The 21,031-nt window shown below is 39.6% G+C and overlaps 1 protein-coding gene across 1 annotated transcript in view; it reads left to right on the top strand.

Annotated features, from left to right (window-relative positions):
* The window catches only part of SYNPO (synaptopodin), a 79,873-nt gene that overhangs the window by 15,889 nt on the left and 42,953 nt on the right, over positions 1-21,031 (top strand). The window contains exon 2 of the mRNA XM_026696610.2: positions 4,363-4,867. Coding sequence (XP_026552395.2) covers positions 4,450-4,867 — 418 coding nt within the window. The 5' untranslated portion in view covers positions 4,363-4,449. The remainder of the gene's footprint in view (positions 1-4,362; positions 4,868-21,031) is intronic.

Genomic DNA, 21,031 nt, shown 5'->3' with positions numbered 1-21,031 from the left:
TATGGACATTCAACTTAAGATGAATGACTTTGGAGGAACCTTTCTGCTTCCCCATTTCAACCCACTTCTGCTTCTCAAAGCAAGAAGATCAGCAAAGCTGGCTTGACAGAAAATTCTCTTGGCCTGAACTGTACTGTCCTTGTTGTCAATCTTCATCCTTCCTCCACGATGTCCATTCCCAATCACTGCCAGTTACCTGATTTCTCTCCGGAGAGATGAGTGACAAAGCCTAAGAACATGAACGTGTTTTAAGATTGCACTTGAGTGGGATTAGAATAAGAGGAAAATGCTACTTTAATACAGCTATAGTTAAGAATAGTTTAAGTGTGTTTCATTCATAGGCTGGGAACAAGATAAAAGCAATGTCATGCAGACATGGCAGGAAAAGAGTGTTCCAGGGTGCCAGGGTAAGGTACAGGTGGGGACATGATTAAAGATTTGCAGTTGCTCTTTGTTATTGCAGATGTGCAGCCTGGGAAGGAAATTTAATGCTTTGGAAGACTTTCTGGGCTATAGAACAGCACTATTACAGAAGCTAGGGTGAGCGTTTATGAATAGATCAAGATGCATAGCCTTCTGCTTGAAGATGAAAAATGGAACTGCTCAACGCTAACAGATTTCCTGTAGGCTTTAAATCAGATGAAGAAATCCCTGCTGGGCAAACATCTGTGTGATGTTTGTTCAAATTTTAAGTGGAAAACTGGAATACAGAGAGGCCTTGAATTAAGCATTGGGCCTAGGCAACAGAGCTTGAATAGTTATAAAGCAGCTTTGGCTGGCTTATGTTTACATTGACTAATTGTTGCGTTTTGTGCTGGGTTTTAAAATGATTGCACAAATATGTGATCACCCTGGGATCATTTAACAGTAAAGGGAAAGATGAAACATTTAATTAATAAATTTATTTGGTGACAGGGTGAAGTTAATAGGCAAACTAATATCTCCCATCTCCAAACTTGTATTTGCATTTAACACAACTTATATTGCAAATAAGATTTTGTAAAAACTCTATCTATCCATCTACCTATCTATCATCTATCTATCCATCTCCCTCATAAAGCAATTCTGGGTGGTGAACAAAAAATACATAAAACATAAAAGCTATATATAATGATTACAACAAAAATAGTTAAAAAGAAGACTAAAATAATTAAAATTCAAAATTAAAATTGTGTATATTGTAGCATTTTCAGGGTATTTATAATTCAGTATGTAATTTCAAAAAATTACAGTCCACAAGTTGTATCCCATTGGATGGTCAGCCCAGGTAATTCATAAATCATTTCCCACGGAGCCATGATATGCTGGTGGCAACTAGTTTGGCACTGTGGTTAAGGCACCAGGCTAGAAACCAGGTGACCAGGTGTTCTAGTCCCACTTTAAGCATAGTACCAGCTGGGTGACCTTGGGCCAGTCACAAGGTCTCAGGTCTGGGAAGCAAGTAATAGCAAACCACTTTTGAAAAAAAAAATCTTGCCAAGAAAACTCTGAGGACTTGTCCAAGTAGTCTCCATGAATTAGAACCTCAAAGGCACAATACACACATAACATACAGAGGTCCATCATAAGTATACTATATAGGGTATAGGTATCATGGTATAGGGTCTTCTGCTTGAGGAGGTCCAAGGTCCCTTCCAGCTCTATCCTGATTGGTTGAGTGATTGATGATTGATTGATTGATTGATTGATAAAGAGCTTCATATTCAGTGCAGCTCATAGATAGTTTGACTATTTGGGATTGCCATGTTAGAATATTGCCAATGTCACCAATCAATATTTTTTCTAGTATTTTTTTCTTTTTTCAATATTTTTTCTGGGCATTGGGCACCCTGATCAGATGACATTTTAAAACTAGCAGCTTCTTGTAAAACAATCTTTTTACAAGTTTGGAAGCAAAAGGTACTATGCAAATATATTTAAAAATAAACTTCAGAAACAGACATACTCATGTAAGGTTTTACAATGAAATGGATAAAAATGGCTGGTTATTCAAAAGATTAGAGGTCAAATATGCTCAGAAAAATTGTCAATTAGCCAAAAGTGAGCTAAAATTATTAATAAATTACTGGTTGTTATGATAACACCACTACCCTACCCTATTTTTTTCCATGCATATATTACATAAGTCCATCACGTGATTTCTATCCACACTAGTAAAAGCCCAACTTAATTTGTATAACATTTAGAAGATTGCTTTAGAAGAAGCTTTTAGAAGATTGTGGTTATTTTAACTTTTTAGACGTGTCTGACTCTTTATAAGAGCAAGTGCTCTCCATGCTACCATGTCAAACGCAGCTTCTTTCAGTTGTTGGGTGTATCAGCTTTGATGGTATCAAACCAGTGAGTTCTTTGCTTGCCCCTTCTTCTTGATCCACTAACATCATTGCCTTCTCCAATGAATTAGCAGATATGACATGACCAAAGTAAATCAAAGCAGCTTTCATAAGATACCTAGGATTTTTAATCATTAACTTTCCTTGTTTGCAGCACTGGCTTTATTAGCTTTGTTGTTTTTTTTTTATCTCCTGCTAAAGTGACTTGGCACAATTTATCAGGTCAGCCCCATATTTTTTTTTCTGACATCTAAACTTCTTTGAATACAAACTCACTGATGTGAATTGTCAAAGAAACAGAAGGAGCTCCCAGTTAAGTGAAATTAAAGCTGCTAATTTAGTATCTATGGAATTTAGCATTAAACATGAGTCATCAATAGAGGTCCTTTGAGTACTTTATCAAAGCAGAGTTAGACATTTTCTCTCCAATTTGCAGTAAAAGAATGTTACCACTGCATTACTACAGATATTGATTTGAATTCTGTTCTATGCTCCCTTTATCTTTCTTACTACATCCATTACTTGTTATATCTTACAATATCTGCTAAAGATATTGGAATTTCTATTCCCCAAATTAATAGAAGATACCTGATTGGTTTAGTCTGCAGTCTAAAGAAGACAACCTTGGCAACTTTAAGATGTGTGGCTGGGGAATTGTGAGAATCAAAGTCCACACATCTTAATGTTGCCAAGGTTGAGTAACACTGACCTCAAGGAACTTGACAACTCCCACATGATATAGTTTGGTGCCACACTTATTCAAAAGGCGATATCATTCTATATAAACTTGACATGTAATGCAAGTCTACAAAGCTCTTACTACATGTACAGTGTAGCTATTTTGCAAAAGAGAGAGGAGAGTTTAGTTAAAACATACCCTTAACATGAACATCTGAATGTTCTTCATTTTTATCTTTTAGTGGGCACAATAAAAGATCCAGAGTATTTCCTGTCCTGTTCAGCAAAATACCATAATCCAAACTGCTTTAGGCATATTCTCCCGCACCTCTGTCCCCAGTGGAAAAATTGACAAGTGATATAGGCATTCCATTCTTATATTGCTGTTCTTCTGCACGAAATCTTGAAGTAGTTGGAATATAACAAGCTAAATGCTATCACTGAGAAAGTGCTAACCTAGCTGATTATAGAAACATTAGATAATAATATTCTAAGCTTCTATAACTATGACAAATCTGAGATATTAAATCTTTGAATCCTTTCTTTTCTAATCAGTTATTGTGAAATAAATGTGTGTGTATATTTATATTTGTAAACATAATGCAATGACTTAGATTGAGACTAAATTAGTCATGCTTTAGCTTTACTGAAATAGCTTCCATCTGGAAGATGGAAAACACTGCAATACAGGGAAGGATATACAAATTTCATAACTCGCAAATAGAACCATGGGTGGTTTGTCCTACTAAAAAGTTGACACTGATTTCAACCATCTGAATTGATTGAGATTATTTTAATTAGGAGTTCATTTCCCTGAGAACAATCAACCATGATTAATTTAAGCCTTATTGTTCTTTAGGGCTTATGGGGGAGGAATGGATGTGAAAAAGGAAAATCAGCAAAATCTTCCTTAATGCAAAATCACCTGCTAATATAAGATATTACTTTAAATTCATAGATTGAATAACTGTGTAAAATAATGTAGACACATCTTTTGTTATTAATAAGATGGGAGAGGTATCTGTGTGTCTGTGTATTAAACAGTATTTTTTTAAAAAACTTTTTTTTCCTTATAAAATGCATTTATTTGGAAACTATCTTAAACCTAAACATGACAAGGAAAGTTCTATCAGAATCTCTCCTTTGTTCCTCTGAACAATTTAAATGCTGCAAAGGAATGAAAGTCTGTTTTCCATCACTTTAATTCCACAATTCCTTTTTAAAAGAAGAAATGCATCATGTGTTCTTGGTGCCATCTTACTCCGTCCCTGCATTTAAGAAATGCTTTGTGGTCAGGCTTGTCAAAGGCTTATTGGACTGAAGGATATAATTTGCTTTTCTGCCTTCCCAGGCAATACCCGAGAAGAGTTGAAAGAGAATTTCTTCTGATGAAGAATAAGTTCTGCCAAGCACTGAATATTACCCGGTAAGAGACAAAATGCTAAAAACAACCCTACGGCCCTCCTGTCTCCAACCTCAGCCCAACTGTGCAGGCCCCAGCAGAGTTGACCCAAATCCTCACATTATTAAGAATTCCAAGGCTGACCCTGCAGAAGGCAAAAGCTGTTTGGCAAGGCTGCAAGGAACAGGAAATGATAGTAGCCATGGAGAGCAGGAAAGGAAAGAGTCAGCCAGAGAAAACCTCCAGAAGGAACCTTGGAGAGCTAATGGGAATGTCCTCCCCCACAAAAGCAACGACAAGAGGCCGTGGTCCAATGAGAAAGGAGACTCTTCGTGGCCTGTTTCTGATGGGATGGATTCTGGGATTAACAACAGGGACCATCAAAGTCAAGAATGGAAAGTGGTGAAAGTGAAACGAGTTCTGCTTTCTCTGGCTGATGAACCTAGGAAAGCAAGTAAGTATGAGCTCACTTTTTAATCATATAATCCTGCTTCAGCTGCAAGAAGAGAGATAAGATAAGCATTTGCTGATCAGTAATCAGTAAAAGTGCAGCCTAACGAGGCAAGGATATTAGAGGCAGGTCTAAGATATGTAGCCCTTTTTTCTCTCCATCCATGCATTCTTGGCAGGTGCTGGAAAAAAAACTGTCCCTCAATTTCTATTGTTGTTGTTGTTGTTGTTGTTGTTATCCCTCCCTGTTCCTCAATACCTTTATTAAGAAAAAACTAGCCCTCAGTTCCATTGGAGTCAATGAGACTTTCTTGAACCCATCTGCAAAGGTGGTTTGGCAGACATATTAAGCTGATCTCTTCAGTATCATTTTCTATCATTAGCTAATCATTATGAAACCTTTGCCACTAATTTGTAAGTTCTTGCCACTTTCAATGCAGCTTCAAATCAAAAGGACTCTCCTTTCTTGGGGAGAAGGCAAGTATTGGGTTGTTTGGACGTTAATAGGTTAAATAACAATTACAACATTTAAAAAAAAATCCCCACAGGATTTACTGGAAGTGAATTCTATAATATGACTGAAAATACAGACAAGTGACTAGTGTTGTGAATTTGCATATGGCTGTATTAGAGGGGGAGCGAAGGAAGGACAGGCTGCAGTTTCTAATTCTATCTGGTCAATAATATGTCAAGTTTGGCCTGAACATGTTATCAATAGTTCTTGACTTAACAACCATTCAGTGACCGTTCAAAGTTACAGCGGCACTGAAAAAAGTGACTTATGACTGTTTTTCACATAACTGTTGCAGCATACCCACGGTCACATGATCAAAATTAGACTGCTTGGCCACTGGCACAGGGGTAGAATGCAAATATTTTTTACTACCAGTTCTGTGGAGGTGGCTAGGTGGGAGTGGCCATGTGACTGGGTGGGCATGGCTTCTTTTTTTCCCCTCGCTACGATCAGCTCTTCCAATGATCAGCTGTGCCGGGACCCCCCTCACTGTCTTACTGCTTCGCCCAGGCTTCCCTGAGGCCCAGGAGGCAAAAGGGGGCAAGGGGGGGGTCACCACCCCCCGTGCACCCCTTTTTGCCTTCTGGGCCTCAGGGAAGTCCCTGCTGTTTTTTCACTACTGGTTCAGCTGAATGGTAGCATTTTTTACTACAGGTTCGCCTGAACCGGGCCGAACTGGTAGAACACCACCACTAAACTGGCATGTATTTATGACAGTTGCAGTGTCCTGAAGCCAATGGGAAGCCAGATTCACTTAACAACTGTGGCAAGATTGCAAAATGGGGTAAAACTCACTTAATGTCTTGCGTAGCAGTGGAAATTTGGGGCTTGGTTGTGGTCATAAGTTGAGGACTTCCTGTATCAGAAAGAGCTGCTAGTGTTACAAGGAAACAATAGAGTAGCAAATTATGAGATCTCCTGAATATCATAAATTCCATAGTTAAAGTTTTCCGTATGAGGTTTAACTCTATTTATAACTCAAGTAATTTTTTTTTTAAAAGACTCATAACACAATAAAGACCAACATATTTATTATGGCATATATATGGTTTTATGGAGTGAAATCCACAATATCAAATACATGAATCATTTTCTGGTATCATCTGCAGATAAAAGTGATTATTAAGTTCAGAAGGAAATGAAATGTAGAAAAGTGTGAGGTGACAAAAAAGGACACAGTGATTATTATCATTGGTTTTTGCTATTATCCAGAAAACTGAAATATAGTTGAATATAAAGTGATTCCAAGATTGCTATTTTGTACCAGCAACTCAAGGTAAATTCTTACACTTTCTCCATAAAATATAGTGTTGCTTACAAATTGTTACTATGTTGTGTATAGCTACATCTTGGCTACTGGAAACCTGTGGTGTGGATAGTAGGCAGAAAGCTAGACATTTGTCTTTAAGGGAGAAAGGTGAAAAATAAACAAACATGTTGACCTCACAACAAGGGTTTGGTGTCTTAACATCCTTCATATTAAGAGGATAAATAACATAAGACTCAGAGTACTATTTTCAATGTGTTGTGTTGTGTACAGTATATGGCATATTTCGGCCACATGTTTCTAAAATGCAGAAATTGAAAGGGGTTCTGAATTACCATGAATATTTGTTTTGCCCTTGGATTGTTAAATTAATATCTGATACTATTTATTTGCCTGTGTAATATGATCTTCAAAGTTAAGTCAAAGTCACCTGGACACCTTATTAGTTTACAAATTAGACTTAGCACGGCTTTTATATGAAGATGTAATTATCTGTTCTTGTGTTGGATGATCCTCCACAGCTTTCTCTGATTTACTTTTAGAGTACGAAGATATAAACTATTTGCTCAAATGTACCATGGAACTATAGGAGATAGGAGCATTTAATTCCAAGAAAAGAACTACATTCTAAGCCATAGATTAAAAAAAAAAACCACCCCCAACAACCATATATTTCTGTAGTAGTACTATTAGAACACAACAAGTACAACAAACTCTGAACAAAGCCAAAAGCCAACCAAATTGAACATTTTGTTTCCATGAGCTTTACAACAGCCCATCAGCAAGACCAATGCCACTTGTATAATCCCAATTGTGTTGCTAACAAGTGATACTAAGAGATATAAGGAAAGATATTGTAGGGCTCCTGTAATACTCCCCAATGTAGCATGAAAAACCTTAGCAAAGAAAATGGATATTCTACCCTTCAAGGGGTCTTAAAAAATGGCCTTAGCTAGTCTAATAGCCATATTCCCATCCTCTCTCTTGAATAAGAAGTGGTTCACACATTGTTGTGGATGGACTTTAAACCGATCATCGATTAGTGGACTTCCCCAATTGGTAGAATCATTTTAAAGCTGTCATTGGTAACGCTAGGATTACTTTTATTCCGTTTTTCTTTTCTTTTCCTTCTCCTTTGCCTGGTGTTCTCATTAAGTGCTATTGGTATAACACAGTATATAATCTTAACATTTATGCATTTGTTAATTCCCTTTTAAAACTCTAGCTGGAAAGCGGAATGATATTATTAGGGAGTTATGCATTATATGAAAAAAATATTTCTTTTCAGTTGCCTTGAATTTCCCACCCTTGAGTTATAGCTTTTTAAAAACAAAAGGGGGAAAAAAAAACAGTTTTTCTAGTCATTGTCCATATGTTTTATGTTTTGACCGTTTAGACTATCAGCAAGAAAAACAGGGAAATCTGCTCCAGGATTCTGGGCGAAGTCTAAGAGTGCAGGTTGGCAGACTTTCTAGAGCAGTGATCTGTTTTCCAAATTAAACACAACTTGTCCCAAATCTTTTTAAAAAATCAAGTGAAGTCCAAAAAGCAGAGCAAGGAGAGACATAGAAATGAGAGACATGTGAAGCAAAATCCTGTAGAATAACTTTGCACAGTCAACATCATTAATGGTAAACACAGATACAGTACAACTCTCAAAAAAGACCTGTAATTGGAGATCATTTAGGTTTTGAAATAAGACAGACTAATTTGGAAATAGATGGGTAATCAAGAAGAGAGAGACAAGTTAAAAGAGCTCCATGGCTACCACTGGATCAGTTCAGGAAATTAGAGCCCAATACATGTAACGGCCACAAATTGTACTACCTGAGGAATATAGGGGTGTTGGTAGTCTAGTGTTTTGGAGAACTGTTATTTGAATGGCATATCTTCTTGGTGGTAGTGTGCAAAGAAGCTGCAGGATTTTTTTATTTTTTTTAGGGATGAGAATATGATAAAAACCTCAGGAAAAAAAAATCAGACATCAACGGATTGGTGATAATATAAAGAGAGGATGACTGTGGGAGATAAAAATAACTCTCCTAGAAGGTGTGTCCTTTACCAGCCGATGGCTGATATTTTGCTCTTCTAAGTTAAGGGAAGCTTATCTTTAAGTTAAGATAAAAATTACTGTTAGGGAGCTGTTTGCATGTTTGAAAAAGGAAACTGCTCCAGATTTGCCATGGACATAATTTTGGTAACCCCTCATCACTTATCAAAAATATCAAAATTGAAAATATCAGTCTAATATATCTGGAGAAATACTATATGATCCATAGGCAATGCAAGATGACAGGTTTTAAAATGGAAGATGGAAAGTGGGTCCTTTGCATGTAGTTTTCCCCAAATAATAAAATTGAACTAAACACGTTCAAGAATTACTATAGATCATTCTTAATAAATGTCACAAAAATACAGTTTGTGAGAAACATTTTATATTTCCTGCACGACATCAAGGGTGTGAAACTTAGCTCCTCCTCATAAAGTTTCAGCCCCACTAGGTAGAAAGCTGGAATTTGGTATCCAAATAGTCCAAATCGGGTAAATTCCTTGCAACGTGTGAAAAGCAGGACAGCCGTTTGTTTATCAGCCAAAACCCACCACGTGAACTTTCTTGTTTCCTCAGGTCAATACCGCCCCCCCCGCCTTCAAGCGCAGTGCCAATCGGAAGAGGGACGACTTGGTGCTCTGTGTGAAAACCCCGATCGCCGTAAAACGTTGACACGGCCGGGCCAGAAGGCGAGGAGGGTGTGCCTCGATTTCCTAACAGCCGAGGCGCGTTTATCGCTTGGCTTGCAAAACGCACGCTCGACTCTCTATCTAGCCGAGCCTCTGCGAAAGGTAGCGCGGGGTACAGCGCTCGCGCGTGGACAGGCTCACCGGCCCACCGGCTGGCCGAGGGGGTCCCATTCGGATCCCATCCCGCCGAAGGGAATGCCCGGGCGACTCTCGGATGGGAAAGAAATCCGTCAACGGCGAGCCTGCTGGGTCAAAGGAAACAAATAAATAAATTAAGAAGTGGTGGGGAGCGGGAGGAGGAAAAGCGCAGGCAGCCTTTGGTGAGTCAGCCAAGCTGAGCAAGGCGCGCTGGTCCTGCTCTGCCTCTGTTCTCACCGCTCTTAGGGCGGCTGAGGCAAAACGAAGCCTCCCACTGGCTCGCGCCGGGGCGTCCAAGGAACGCCAGGCTGGGGGTTTTGCTGTCTCTCTCTCTCTCTCTCTCTCTCACTCACTCACTCACACACACACACACCTCTCGCACCCCGGGTCCTCAGCTCCGATTTGACAGACGCGGCCAGTTGCTCTGCGTAAAGCCGGACGGACACCCGATCCGCTTTTTGGAGCAGCCGGGGAGCAGGCAAAAAGAAACCGCGCTGCCGTGCAAACCCCCGCAGCAGAGAAGCTGGAGAGGAGAGCAGCTCCCTCGGCGAGAGAGAGAGAGGGTGAAGGATCGGAGCCCGGCGCTTGCGAAGGGGGTCGAGGATAGAAGCCCACCAGTGGAAAGGGGCGACACACGGTAAGAGGGAAAGGGGAGGAGCGGGGGGGGTGCCTGTGGGGCAACAGCCTGGCCAGGAGAGAGAAAGGACGGGGGGGGCTGGGCTAAAAACAAAAAGTCCGAGGCGAGTCAGGGCTACCTGTTGCCCCGACAGCCTCCGGCTCTGCGGCGTGTCCTCCCCCGCCACTAGCCGAACCCTTCCGGTCTCCCAGCCGCGGCGACTTTTCTGGCTCCCACTTCTGGCGGGGCAAAGCAAGCGACCCGAACTTTGTTGGCGCGGGAAACCTGTCGGCTCGGGATGTTGGCGTCCGCGTCCGTCCGCCCCCTCGCCTGCCCCCACCCTTCCAGAGACAGGAGGGAACGGATAGCCAGAAGCTGAAGGCCGGGCTGGGCCGGGCCGGTTTTCCTTGCGGTTTTTCGGGATTATTCTTGGCAGGGTCGCACCAGGGAAGAGTCGCTCACCTCCTTGAGGGAAGTTGTGAGGGTGGGTGGGTGGCGGGGAATCGAACCAAAGGCAGCGGCGGCTGGCTTTCTCTCTCGGGAGAGAAACGGAAACATGGGGCTCTCCTCGCGTGTGGCCCGCGTGGATTTTCAGTGGGGCATCGCAAAGGAGCCCCGCAGGGCAGGAAAATCTCCCCTGCAGCCCCCCCCCCACTTGCGGGGCACGCCCATCTCAGACTGTCAGTTCTACCTCGGATTTAAGGTGCCAGAGAAACATGGACCAAGTAGGCTTTTCCCGGACTTCTCTGGACTGGGAGAGGAGATTCATGGCACCTAAATAGAAATAACCCCCTTGTGTGCACGATCCTCTGTGGAACCTGATCCCCCCGCTCTTTAGGAATCAACTATATCGTGGTTCCCAGTCAGTCATATGACATTAACCAGGTCTTTGTGAATGCAGTTTATGGGGAAGGAACCAGCACAGCTGAGTGTCATTGAAGGTGGTGTCTAAAACACTGAGATTTGCAGCATTTGGTGTCCCTTGTGCGCCTTGTTCTAATTCCATCAGAATATCTTGCCTTGCAAATCGTATCACTGGTCGTATAAGTTCGGGTTGCCCTTGGTCATCCGTGATCTTGCTGCCTCTCCTTCAGTTTGTCATTCAGGGTTACTTTTGCCCTTGGAGTTCAACTTCCCTCTGGCAGAGAAAGACAGGAGCATATGTAGGAAATGTCAGTCAATAAACCTTGATGAATCCATACCTGACTATGCTAGATTCACTTGACCAAAGTATTCTGTGATGCCTAGATCCGTTTGAATATTAGAACACCATCAAATTATTCAAGTCAGTTTTGACTAGAAAATAAACATCTAAAAGGAAGGCTATTTGGACCTCTTCTTGCCATGTGTCCTTCCTACACACAGCCACCCATTTTAGCCTAAGGGTACTGCTAACACTAATGTGAGAAATGCAGTTATAATCTTAATAGGCAAGAGCTTGTTGACATCCCTCCCCTCCCTTAATTGTTTGTCTTGTTCCAGAATACTTACTTTCGCCATCACCTTCTGTGCTAAAAAGCTCTGCTTGTCCAGAAAGAAACCCCTTTAGGTCAAAAAAAACTTCCAAGGTGCTCGACTGGCTCACACTGAACTGGGTCTTTTCCCCTCTGACATTTCCAAGGGCATCAGCCTGCTGTCCCTTCCAGGCCCAGAATATATTCAAGGCAGTCCCAGTGCTGAGCACTGCGAGAAAAGATTGAGAGAGCCTCATTGGTCTTTTCATCGAGAAACTCACAGGAAGATTCTTTAGCCTTAAACTTCCTGTCACCATTTATCCATTTGAAGAAAATCCATCAATCCAACTTATTTTTTTCTGAGGATTTTTATATACCAAACATGAAATCCTCCACATAAAGGGCTCCTTGAAATTCCTGATGTAGCTTTGACAACACAGAATTTACTCAGAAAATTCACAGCCAGAATGAGAGTCCATCAGACGGTGACCTTCTGACCAGCATTTGGAAGTCTGAACACAAATTTTAATTGCCCAGCAATAGCAATGAGCAATAGTGATGGATACTGGGAGTCATAGTGCAGGAACATCTGGGAGACAACAATGTCCTCTTCCTATTCTAGACTGTGTGCCGCATTGGGAAACTAACAAGAATAATATGTAAATAATTAGATCCGTGTGGACCACAACATTGAATATTGAATATTTGCTCCAAAAATAAACACAAAAGAGGCTGCAGTCTGCAAAAGTTTGAAAGAGCTGTGGGGGTTTTCTAGCTTTTGTGTATCAGTTTAAAATGACTATTGGATTTGATTTTCAATAGAAACCATCTACAACATGATGATCTTTGAGTCACCCTGTAGCTTTCTATAGGTTTCTAAGGCACTTTTGCTCTGCTGCCACTTGGGAATGTTAAGAAACAATTAACTGAATTAATTGTTGAGAGACAATTGACTAAATTAAGTCAAAGAAGACAGAGGCAAAACCTCACAAAACCCAGCAGAATAACAACAGTTTGGAGAACGGCCTATTGAAAAGTTTAAAAACTTGGTAGGGTTCTTGATAGTCCAAGGAAATGGCACCTGAAATGCCTTTGTCCTAGTATAAATCACATCCACATAGATCAGTGGAAGATTTAGCAAAATGGAAAACGTTCCTGGTGGGTTTGATTTTCAGTCTTTTGAACTGTTTCCATTTCTATCATTTCCACAAACCTAGTTGTAGTAGTAGTGAGCATTGAGTACTTATTTGTATCAACTTCCAAGCATGATAAAAGTAGTTCTAAGATAACAAGTCAATACAATCAGATTTATTCTCTCTCCAAAAAGAAAAAAAAAACCCACCATAGAATAAATGTTCGAGACAAATAGGGTCACAAGGTTTGCTTAGATTAATAGCAGTAGCAATACAGTGTTTTTTTTACAACCTTCACAGTGTTTTACAACCTTCTCTAAGTGGTTTCCAGAGTCAGCATATTGCCCCTCAACAATCCGGGTCCTCATTTGACTGACCTCAGAAGGATGGAAGTCTGAGTCAATCTTGAGCCGGTGAGGCTACCGAACCACTGGCAGCCAGCAGAATTAGCCTGCAATATTCTATTTTAACCACTGCGCCACAATGGCTCCTGTGGTGTTCTGGCCTGCTTTTTTGGCATTGACACGAATGTTCCAGTGGAAGATTTTGAGAAATGATAGTACCTCTGAAATTGGAATAGAATTGATAGGGACGTCACCTATTCACTGTCTGTGGTAAGGGAAAGCACCCTGTGATCCTGGAACAGGACACAATATATAGTCTCCAAATCATTTTCTACTGCTTTGCAGTAGAATTTTAAATCACACTATGAAATATCAGTGGGACAATTGACCCACATCAACAGCCTGATTTCCTGCCATTTTAAGACAGAAAACGTAAAGTTCTGCAATACCACTTATTTGCAAATAATTGTGGATGCCCTTGAAATTCAACACTAATTTTTACCATTCTTTCTTCAACAATTTAACAACAATATATTCAACAGAGTTTTGTTCAGAACTCCCAAACAGCTTCAATAGACCATTACTTAATACACAAGCTAACCAATAGCTAAACAGAGAGAAAGTAAGCCAGCCATTGTCACTGTTGTCTACTTTAAGCTTGCCAGTTGCTAACTTTACTGTGCCTCCTAGCATCCAATGAACTTGTGACATAAGTATCCACAGGGGGAGGGTAAGTGATAAAGGCATCCGTCGTGATGCCATAACTCAAATACTAGGATGCAAATATATATGAGTAGGGCTTTCATTCTGATATAAACATGAGAGTATTGTCAATTTTTACATGTTCTTTGGTGCATTCATGTGCAAATTCTCCAGAGTGCAAAATCCTCTGGCTTTTATGGTTCTATTGTAAGAATAGTGTTTTGGAAATGTTACCAAAAGCATAGCAGCCTCCAAAGCAGGGGTGTCAAATTCACAGCCCATGGGCTGGATGCATCACATGCTGGCCATGCCCACCCCCATTTCAGCAAAGGGGGGAAAAGTCATGATATGTCACAAGACGACAATGTGAGTTTGACACCCCTGCTCCAAAGCATTCTTTTCATCATGGTACCAACTCAGCAAGACCTGTGACGTACATTAATTATCAGATACAGCTATGCCTCTTAATCGGAGCTATGATTGTGAGTTTAGAAGGAGTCGAAGGTGCATTTTAAGGCTACACTTAAGTCATGGTGAGTGAATGCAATATGACTGGGAGGTGTCAGTCCCCAGTCGTCCCACAAGCAGAACAGAATCATTTGGGAGAGACTGTGATCCAGTCTTAGGGTGGGGATGAGCACCATTTAAAGCTGAACATTTCGAAGCTCTGCTCTAGTATGTGTGTGTGTGTGTGTGTGTGCTATCAAGTAGATGCTTTGTGCTTGTTCCTCTAGTTACACGAGCATCTGCCTTTTGATCATAGACAAAAAGAAGAGTTGCCATTTTTAAAGCAAGGTATTTTTTTTATTCGTGTCCTTTTAAAATAAAAAGTTCTATTCTCTGTGTAGCATCAAATGGCAGGCTGTGGGGAAATGTTCTTCCAGAGATAATGTCTTCCACAGCATCAAATTTCATAGAATCCTAGCATTCAAAGGGGCTATTTAGATTCTCAGGTTCCTACTCCCTGCTTAGTGTAGGGATCCAGTTTAAAGCATCTCTCTGACTGACAGCTGTCCGGCCTTCTCTTGAAGACTTTCAGTAGAAGGAGAACTCACCACCATTCTGTGTAATTCGTTCTGAAATGAATTTTCCAAAAGAGGAAATAAAACTCTCCCGTTTAACATTTAACGAATAGCTTCTTTACCTTGTAACATTTTGATAGAAGAAACTACACTTGAAAAAATGAATGCATTGCCTCCTTGGAACAAAACGTTTGGGGGCAAAGTTACTGGTTTTGAGCAACCTGAAACCTTAGGAGCTGACACAGTTAGGTAACCACTGATGATCAAGCAGCTGGGCTCTTGCTCACATCTCCTAAACATGGCATAAGCATACCTCTGAAAACCTGTTTTATATCGCATAACCTCAGGGCCTTTGCCTTTGTCCCTTCCCAGCAGAGGCAACTTAAAGTCATCTTCAGATGGTCCAGTTTAAAAGTGGTGCTTTCCCACTTCCCCTAATAGCGCAGTCCTGAAAGTGTGCTACTCAGAAGTTCTGATTTAAACCAGGGAAGAGAGCAGGGTTTTCCCAGCATCATGACAGTGATTGTGCTTCTGTCACAATTGGCACATTATAGATTTTCTGCCACTTCTGCTGACAAGAGTTACTACTAGTTGGACAGTTATTCTTTTTATTAGTTTGGTGTGGAGGATAGCAGCACTCCCATTTTGTCTACTCCACAGCCTACATCTGGGTTCTATAAGCCGCGACCACTCTTTACCAACACCTGTAGCCGCATTCATTTAGGACGGAGTTTTCTTATTACTGATCTCTATTTCATCTTGTTCCTCTGCCCATTCCTGCCAGCCCAATGAGCCTAGCAGGGAGGATAGAAATGGGAGGAAGGAGTGCCCCCGATGTTCCTCACAACAACCCTCTTCACTTGGCCTCTGACGTATTAGACTAGAGGTCCCCAAATTTGGCCACTTTAAGACTTGTGGACTTCAACTCCCAGAATTGTCCAGCCAGCTATCCACAAGTCTTAATGTGGCCAAGTTTGGGGAATCTCAGTATTAGACATCTTGAAAATTAACTAAACCCTTTACACCAGGCGTCTTTCTACACTTACTCAATTTCTCCACACACATGAAGAAAACCCATTGGTGGACACTTTCCCACAGGCAGGTGATGTCAGAGGGAGGGGAAATGAAGGAAGGGAGTCCACCAATTATAGATTGGTGAGTGCAGTTGTACAACCTTGAATCTGTAAGGATAACATCTCTCATTACAAAAGTAGAACAGGGCTAGGGAAAACTAGCCAGAAATATTTTCACAGACACCTAATCAGAGACTCATTATTAACTAATTGGAAGAAAATATGGAAAAAACACTATTTAAAAATACCAATTTGGATTTCAACAATGGAGGCGATGATTCACCCAAATAATCCGGATATCACTAAAATGATTAAATATAAGGATCTATTGGATACACAAGGAAATTTGAAATCGCGGCAAGAACTTCAAGAGCGGGGACTAAAACTTGATCAGTGGGCATATCTTCAAATTCAAAGTAGATATAAACAGGACAAGAAAGAATTTGGAATTAACAATAAACTCCAGCAATTAGATAAAATTTTATTTGGATCAGGCAAAAAATATATAACAAAATTTTATAATTATTTATTAGAAGTAGAATTAGAAGAAGAAATTTTAAAAGGGAACATGATAGCCTGGAATAGGAATATAGAACGTAGCATCACCATAACAGAATGGAAAAAGGTCTGGGGTAGAAATAATAAAATTACAAAATCGGTAGCATACGAAGAAAATGCCTATGAAATGTTTTATAGATGGCATCTTCCTCCTTCAAGATTAGTGAAGATGCACCCCAATATGAGTCCGAATCGCTGGAAATGCAAAAAAAAAAAAAAAAAAAAGAGGGAACTTTTTTCCATATGTGGTGGTCCTGTACAGAAGCTCAAAAATATTGGCAGAAAATTAGAAATTGGCTGGAAGAAATGACAAGAGAATGGATCAAATTCAAACCAGAGTCCTTTCTGTTAGGGATCTTTGATAAACAAATATCAAAAAAAGTAAATATATAATAATACACATTTTGACAGCGGCCAGATTGGCTTTTGCACAATGTTGGAAGCAGCCTCATGTTCCATCAGAGGAGATGATCATTCAAAAAATTTCAAGTTGTGCAGAAATTGACAAATTAACTTTGGCATTAAAAAATAAAGACACTTCAATATACTACAACAGCTGGAACTGCTGGTACAAATGGATAGACCAAGGATAGACTTCACACTAAAAGGCAAAAGAGGATAGGATAAATCCATAGTAGTGATACACAGATATATGTAAGGATTAGGTGTGTGTATATGGCATAAAATAAGGATAGAAAAGAGGTCTTACAAACTGTTGAAGATGAGAATGTTTTTAATTGTTTTCTATTTTTTTCTTTCTATTTTCTTCTCCCTTTCTTCTTTTTCTCTCTTTCATTTATGTATGTGTTGTTGGTTTGTTTTAATTGTAAAATCAATAAAATTTATTTTTAAAAAAAGTAGAACAGGGCTGCATGATAAGAGAGTGTAAAGCATATTAAACAAGTAAATGGATGTTTATGGAGATTCTCAATCATCCAGGTCATGGTTGTCCCAAAGGTCTTTAAGAAAGACATTTGAAAGACCTTAGGAAATCTCCTGCTTGGGCAGGGGGCTAGATTAGAAGACCTCCAAGATCCGTTCCAACTCTATTCTGATTCTGAAAGTCCAATTGCCTTTTGAAAAAGCATCTTTGGGACCTTAAATGGTTGTCTGGTTGTGTTGTCTGAATGTCTGGGGTTTACTAGCTGATGGCATCATCTGCAGCCCTACAATACTGTAGTTTCACCCAACCTTTTAAAGAATGAATGGTTTTTAATGACTCATATCTGTTCAGGCTAAGGTAATGTCTTATTTTGTGAGGTGATAGGAACTGACATTGGCCTTGGCCAAATGACAAGAATATTCATTCCCTTACCAACCCTAGCAATCAATTTCATTCCAATGTTCCACAGATATTGCAATCTTTTCCTTTCTTGGTGATGGAAGGTGTTTCGTGTTTTTTTTTCCTGTTGCATGATTGTATTTTTTTTTCCCCATCTTTGTAGTTCTTGGTTATTTGTTGAACTTCTCAAAGGCATGACTTTCTCAAAAAGCAAAAGGATCATGAAAGTATATGCTTTTTATTCCTATTACTCATTGTTCTGCTTCTATCAGCCGTACTAGTATAGCAGACCAAATAACCACAGGAAGACTAAAACTACTTGTATTGAGATGGGCTATAATAATAGAATCTTGCAAGCCTAATTGTGCTGAACCTCCTCCCCTACCCTGCTACTTATACTCTTGTGAATTAGGGAGGTGTGTGCCTGAGTCACTTCCAAATGCTATCTTGTTGCTTTGGATTTAAAAATGTTTTGGTCTTTTTTGTTCAGTTGTAACAGTTCTTGCATATTTTGGTCAAGTTCTTCTTCCTTGCTCTATAGCTTCCTGCAACCGAGAATAAAAGCAAAGTACCAAAACAGCTAATATTTTGGAACTATGTAAGATTTGAAATTTATTGAACCCATTCTCTGTAACAAGCAAACTATGACATTTGGGCCTCTCTCTCTCCCTCTCTCTCTCTCTCCACTCACTCACTCCCCGCTCTCCCACCCTCCCCCCCCTCTTTTTCAAGTAAGTCAATGAGCATTCATCTCAATGGAAACACACTTCATCTGCCCATTGTCAAACTCTATGATATTCAAGATAAAATAAAAGTAGAACATAGGAAAATGTATCCCTTGCCTCAGGGAGAGGGAGAGATAGCAACTATTCAACTGTTGCTAAGGCAAAGAACCAGTGGGTTGTTTTGCCAACCTTCCTCTCACCATTCTCCGCCCCCCACTTTTCATTTCTTATTGTCAGAGCTCAAAACATTTCAAAGAAAATGTCATGCTCTCCTCCTCAAGTTTTAGAAGGTGTTATTATTTTATATCAAGTCATTTAAATACATTCCTTGGCAGATTGATGAACTCCTTGCAAGCACGCCAAAAGACAAGATGGATGGGTCTCACCTACAACATGGTTGCATAGCTGTTTCAATCCACACCAACCCACCTAATTTTTTTGTTTGTTAAGGTACAGACATTCTGCCATGAGCTCATTCAATCATACTGGATAACATTCTAACACAATAGAGCTAGCCTGAATAAAGCAGTAACTCACACCAGATACAGTCATGTTACTGGAATGGAATTTGGATAACAGTCTTGCCTAGAATTGTCTTCTAAGCACTTCTTATCAAAGGCTTCAATTAATGATCTACTTATATTGCCAGCTCCATTTTTTTTTTCTCCCTTTCAATCTCACAGTATCTGGAGTGAAAATAAAGAAGTCCAAATTCAAGACATAGAGAAGTCTGCTTAAACTCCATTTCAGTGCTCCATTTGATTTTATCATGGGAGCAATTGGAAAGTCCCAAAAAGAATTGAGGGAATTTTTTAAAAAAATAGTAGGCACAATATTATAGACATGATTATGTGTTGGGCTTGGTTGGAACTGAGATGATTCACGTTCAAATCTTCCCCTGGGAGAGACAAACCAGTTGAGTTTAGTCTATTCCTATCCCTCATTTAATCTACAGGACTTCATAGGATAATTATTAAAGTAAAATTGGGACAGCAAGGTATGACTACAGCTGTAATCTACAGTATCCCTATATTGTATGCACCAAACCACAACATGAGTGTTCTTAGACAACAAGCTTTTCCTTACCTTGTCTCCATTAATTTGACATTATTTGATCTGTCACTGATGACAGGCTATTACAGTATGTCAGTAGCACCAATTATTAATTAAAGTAGTGTTTTTCCCTCTTATTCTGACACTGCCCAAGAACAGCTTCCAAGTATCTTTGTCTCTTTCATCATGAAGATAAGTCCGATAACCGGCTATGGGTAGGAACAGAAGCATTAGAGTGAGGATAGTGATTGACAATTTCATATCAATATACCAGCCCAAAGATGGATGGATAAGAGTTTAACATAGTTATGAGTAAAAACTCCTCCGTATACCACTATGAAATCTGGAAGGTATATAAATGTAATTGAAAGTCAATAAACATGCATTATCAAGAATTTCTCAGGAGAAAGGCAGCATGACCATGTTGAAAACAAACTGGTTTGGTAACTCTCAGTAACAATGAAGGATGTACTCTTTAGGAAACAGTTCTCTTGTGTCTGTACAACTCCATCTATGGCTCTTAGCTTTTGTCTTTCACCGGTGGCTTTGACTTCCAAGTGCCATAGTTGATAGTTTACATCAGAGATCACTCATATGGCACCTCATATAGGCTTTTAGACATCTGAAAGACTCCTAAGTGCCTAGAGATGTTCATAATTATTGTATAGCCTTTTTAAAGGACCAGAAAAAAAAACCACTTGAAATCTCACAAAAGATACCAAACCTCACATGGTTTCAGGATTCTCGTGTGAGAACTTGCATAATTTCAACAAAGAAGGTTGAAATCCTACAAACTTTTGAGGTTGTCAGGCTAGTATGATTTCAATTTCTTTCTCATTAGATTTTGGAAGAAATTACAGACAAAATCATTGAAATCTCATGAGTTTTCTTTATGAGATTTTAACAATGTTTAAGGATTTTTTTCCTCAACATCATACAGTAGCACTCAACATCAGATTGTCCACCTGGTTCATGGTTATTAATATTTTATTGCATCTGGAAGTTGATCTGGAATGACATATTATATAATTGAAGTTAATAATTAGTAAAGTTAAGTTTGAGGCATGCCTTGATTTACAGGCTAAATAACCAGGAAATTGTCAATACAGGTATGATAGATTTGGCATCTGAGATAACCATTCACATTTCAAAACATATATTTCAAACATGTCATTTTCATTTCTTTATTTTACTTAAAGTACATGGGTGGCACTTGCCTCCTTAACAATTCAAGTCAGCTTATAGAAATATAATAAAATAGCAAATATAATGTTAAAACAAGCTCTTAAACACAATGTAAACTATACTCTTTACTAATGTCATGACCATTAAAACAAGGACAAGCTTGGGGTACACACATATTTTTTGAACTTGTTCTAAACTGTGATATGGAGGGGGCTTGCCTCAGCTCCAGAGACAGTCTGTTCCCCAGTATAGACCTTCACATAGAGAAACCAGAATTAATCAATGATGTCAAGTATACCTGTATTAGAACCACAAAAAGTGGCCCATTGATGTTCTAAAAATGTAAAGAAGGCAAAAATAGAT

The sequence above is a fragment of the Pseudonaja textilis genome, chromosome 2 (genome assembly GCF_049901715.1).
Source record: "Pseudonaja textilis isolate UNSWEBS1 chromosome 2, rPseTex1.2, whole genome shotgun sequence".
Classification (NCBI taxonomy): Eukaryota; Metazoa; Chordata; class Lepidosauria; order Squamata; family Elapidae; genus Pseudonaja; species Pseudonaja textilis.
The sequence above is the reverse complement of the archived record's forward strand: the minus strand, read 5'-3'. Positions and strand labels throughout refer to the sequence as shown.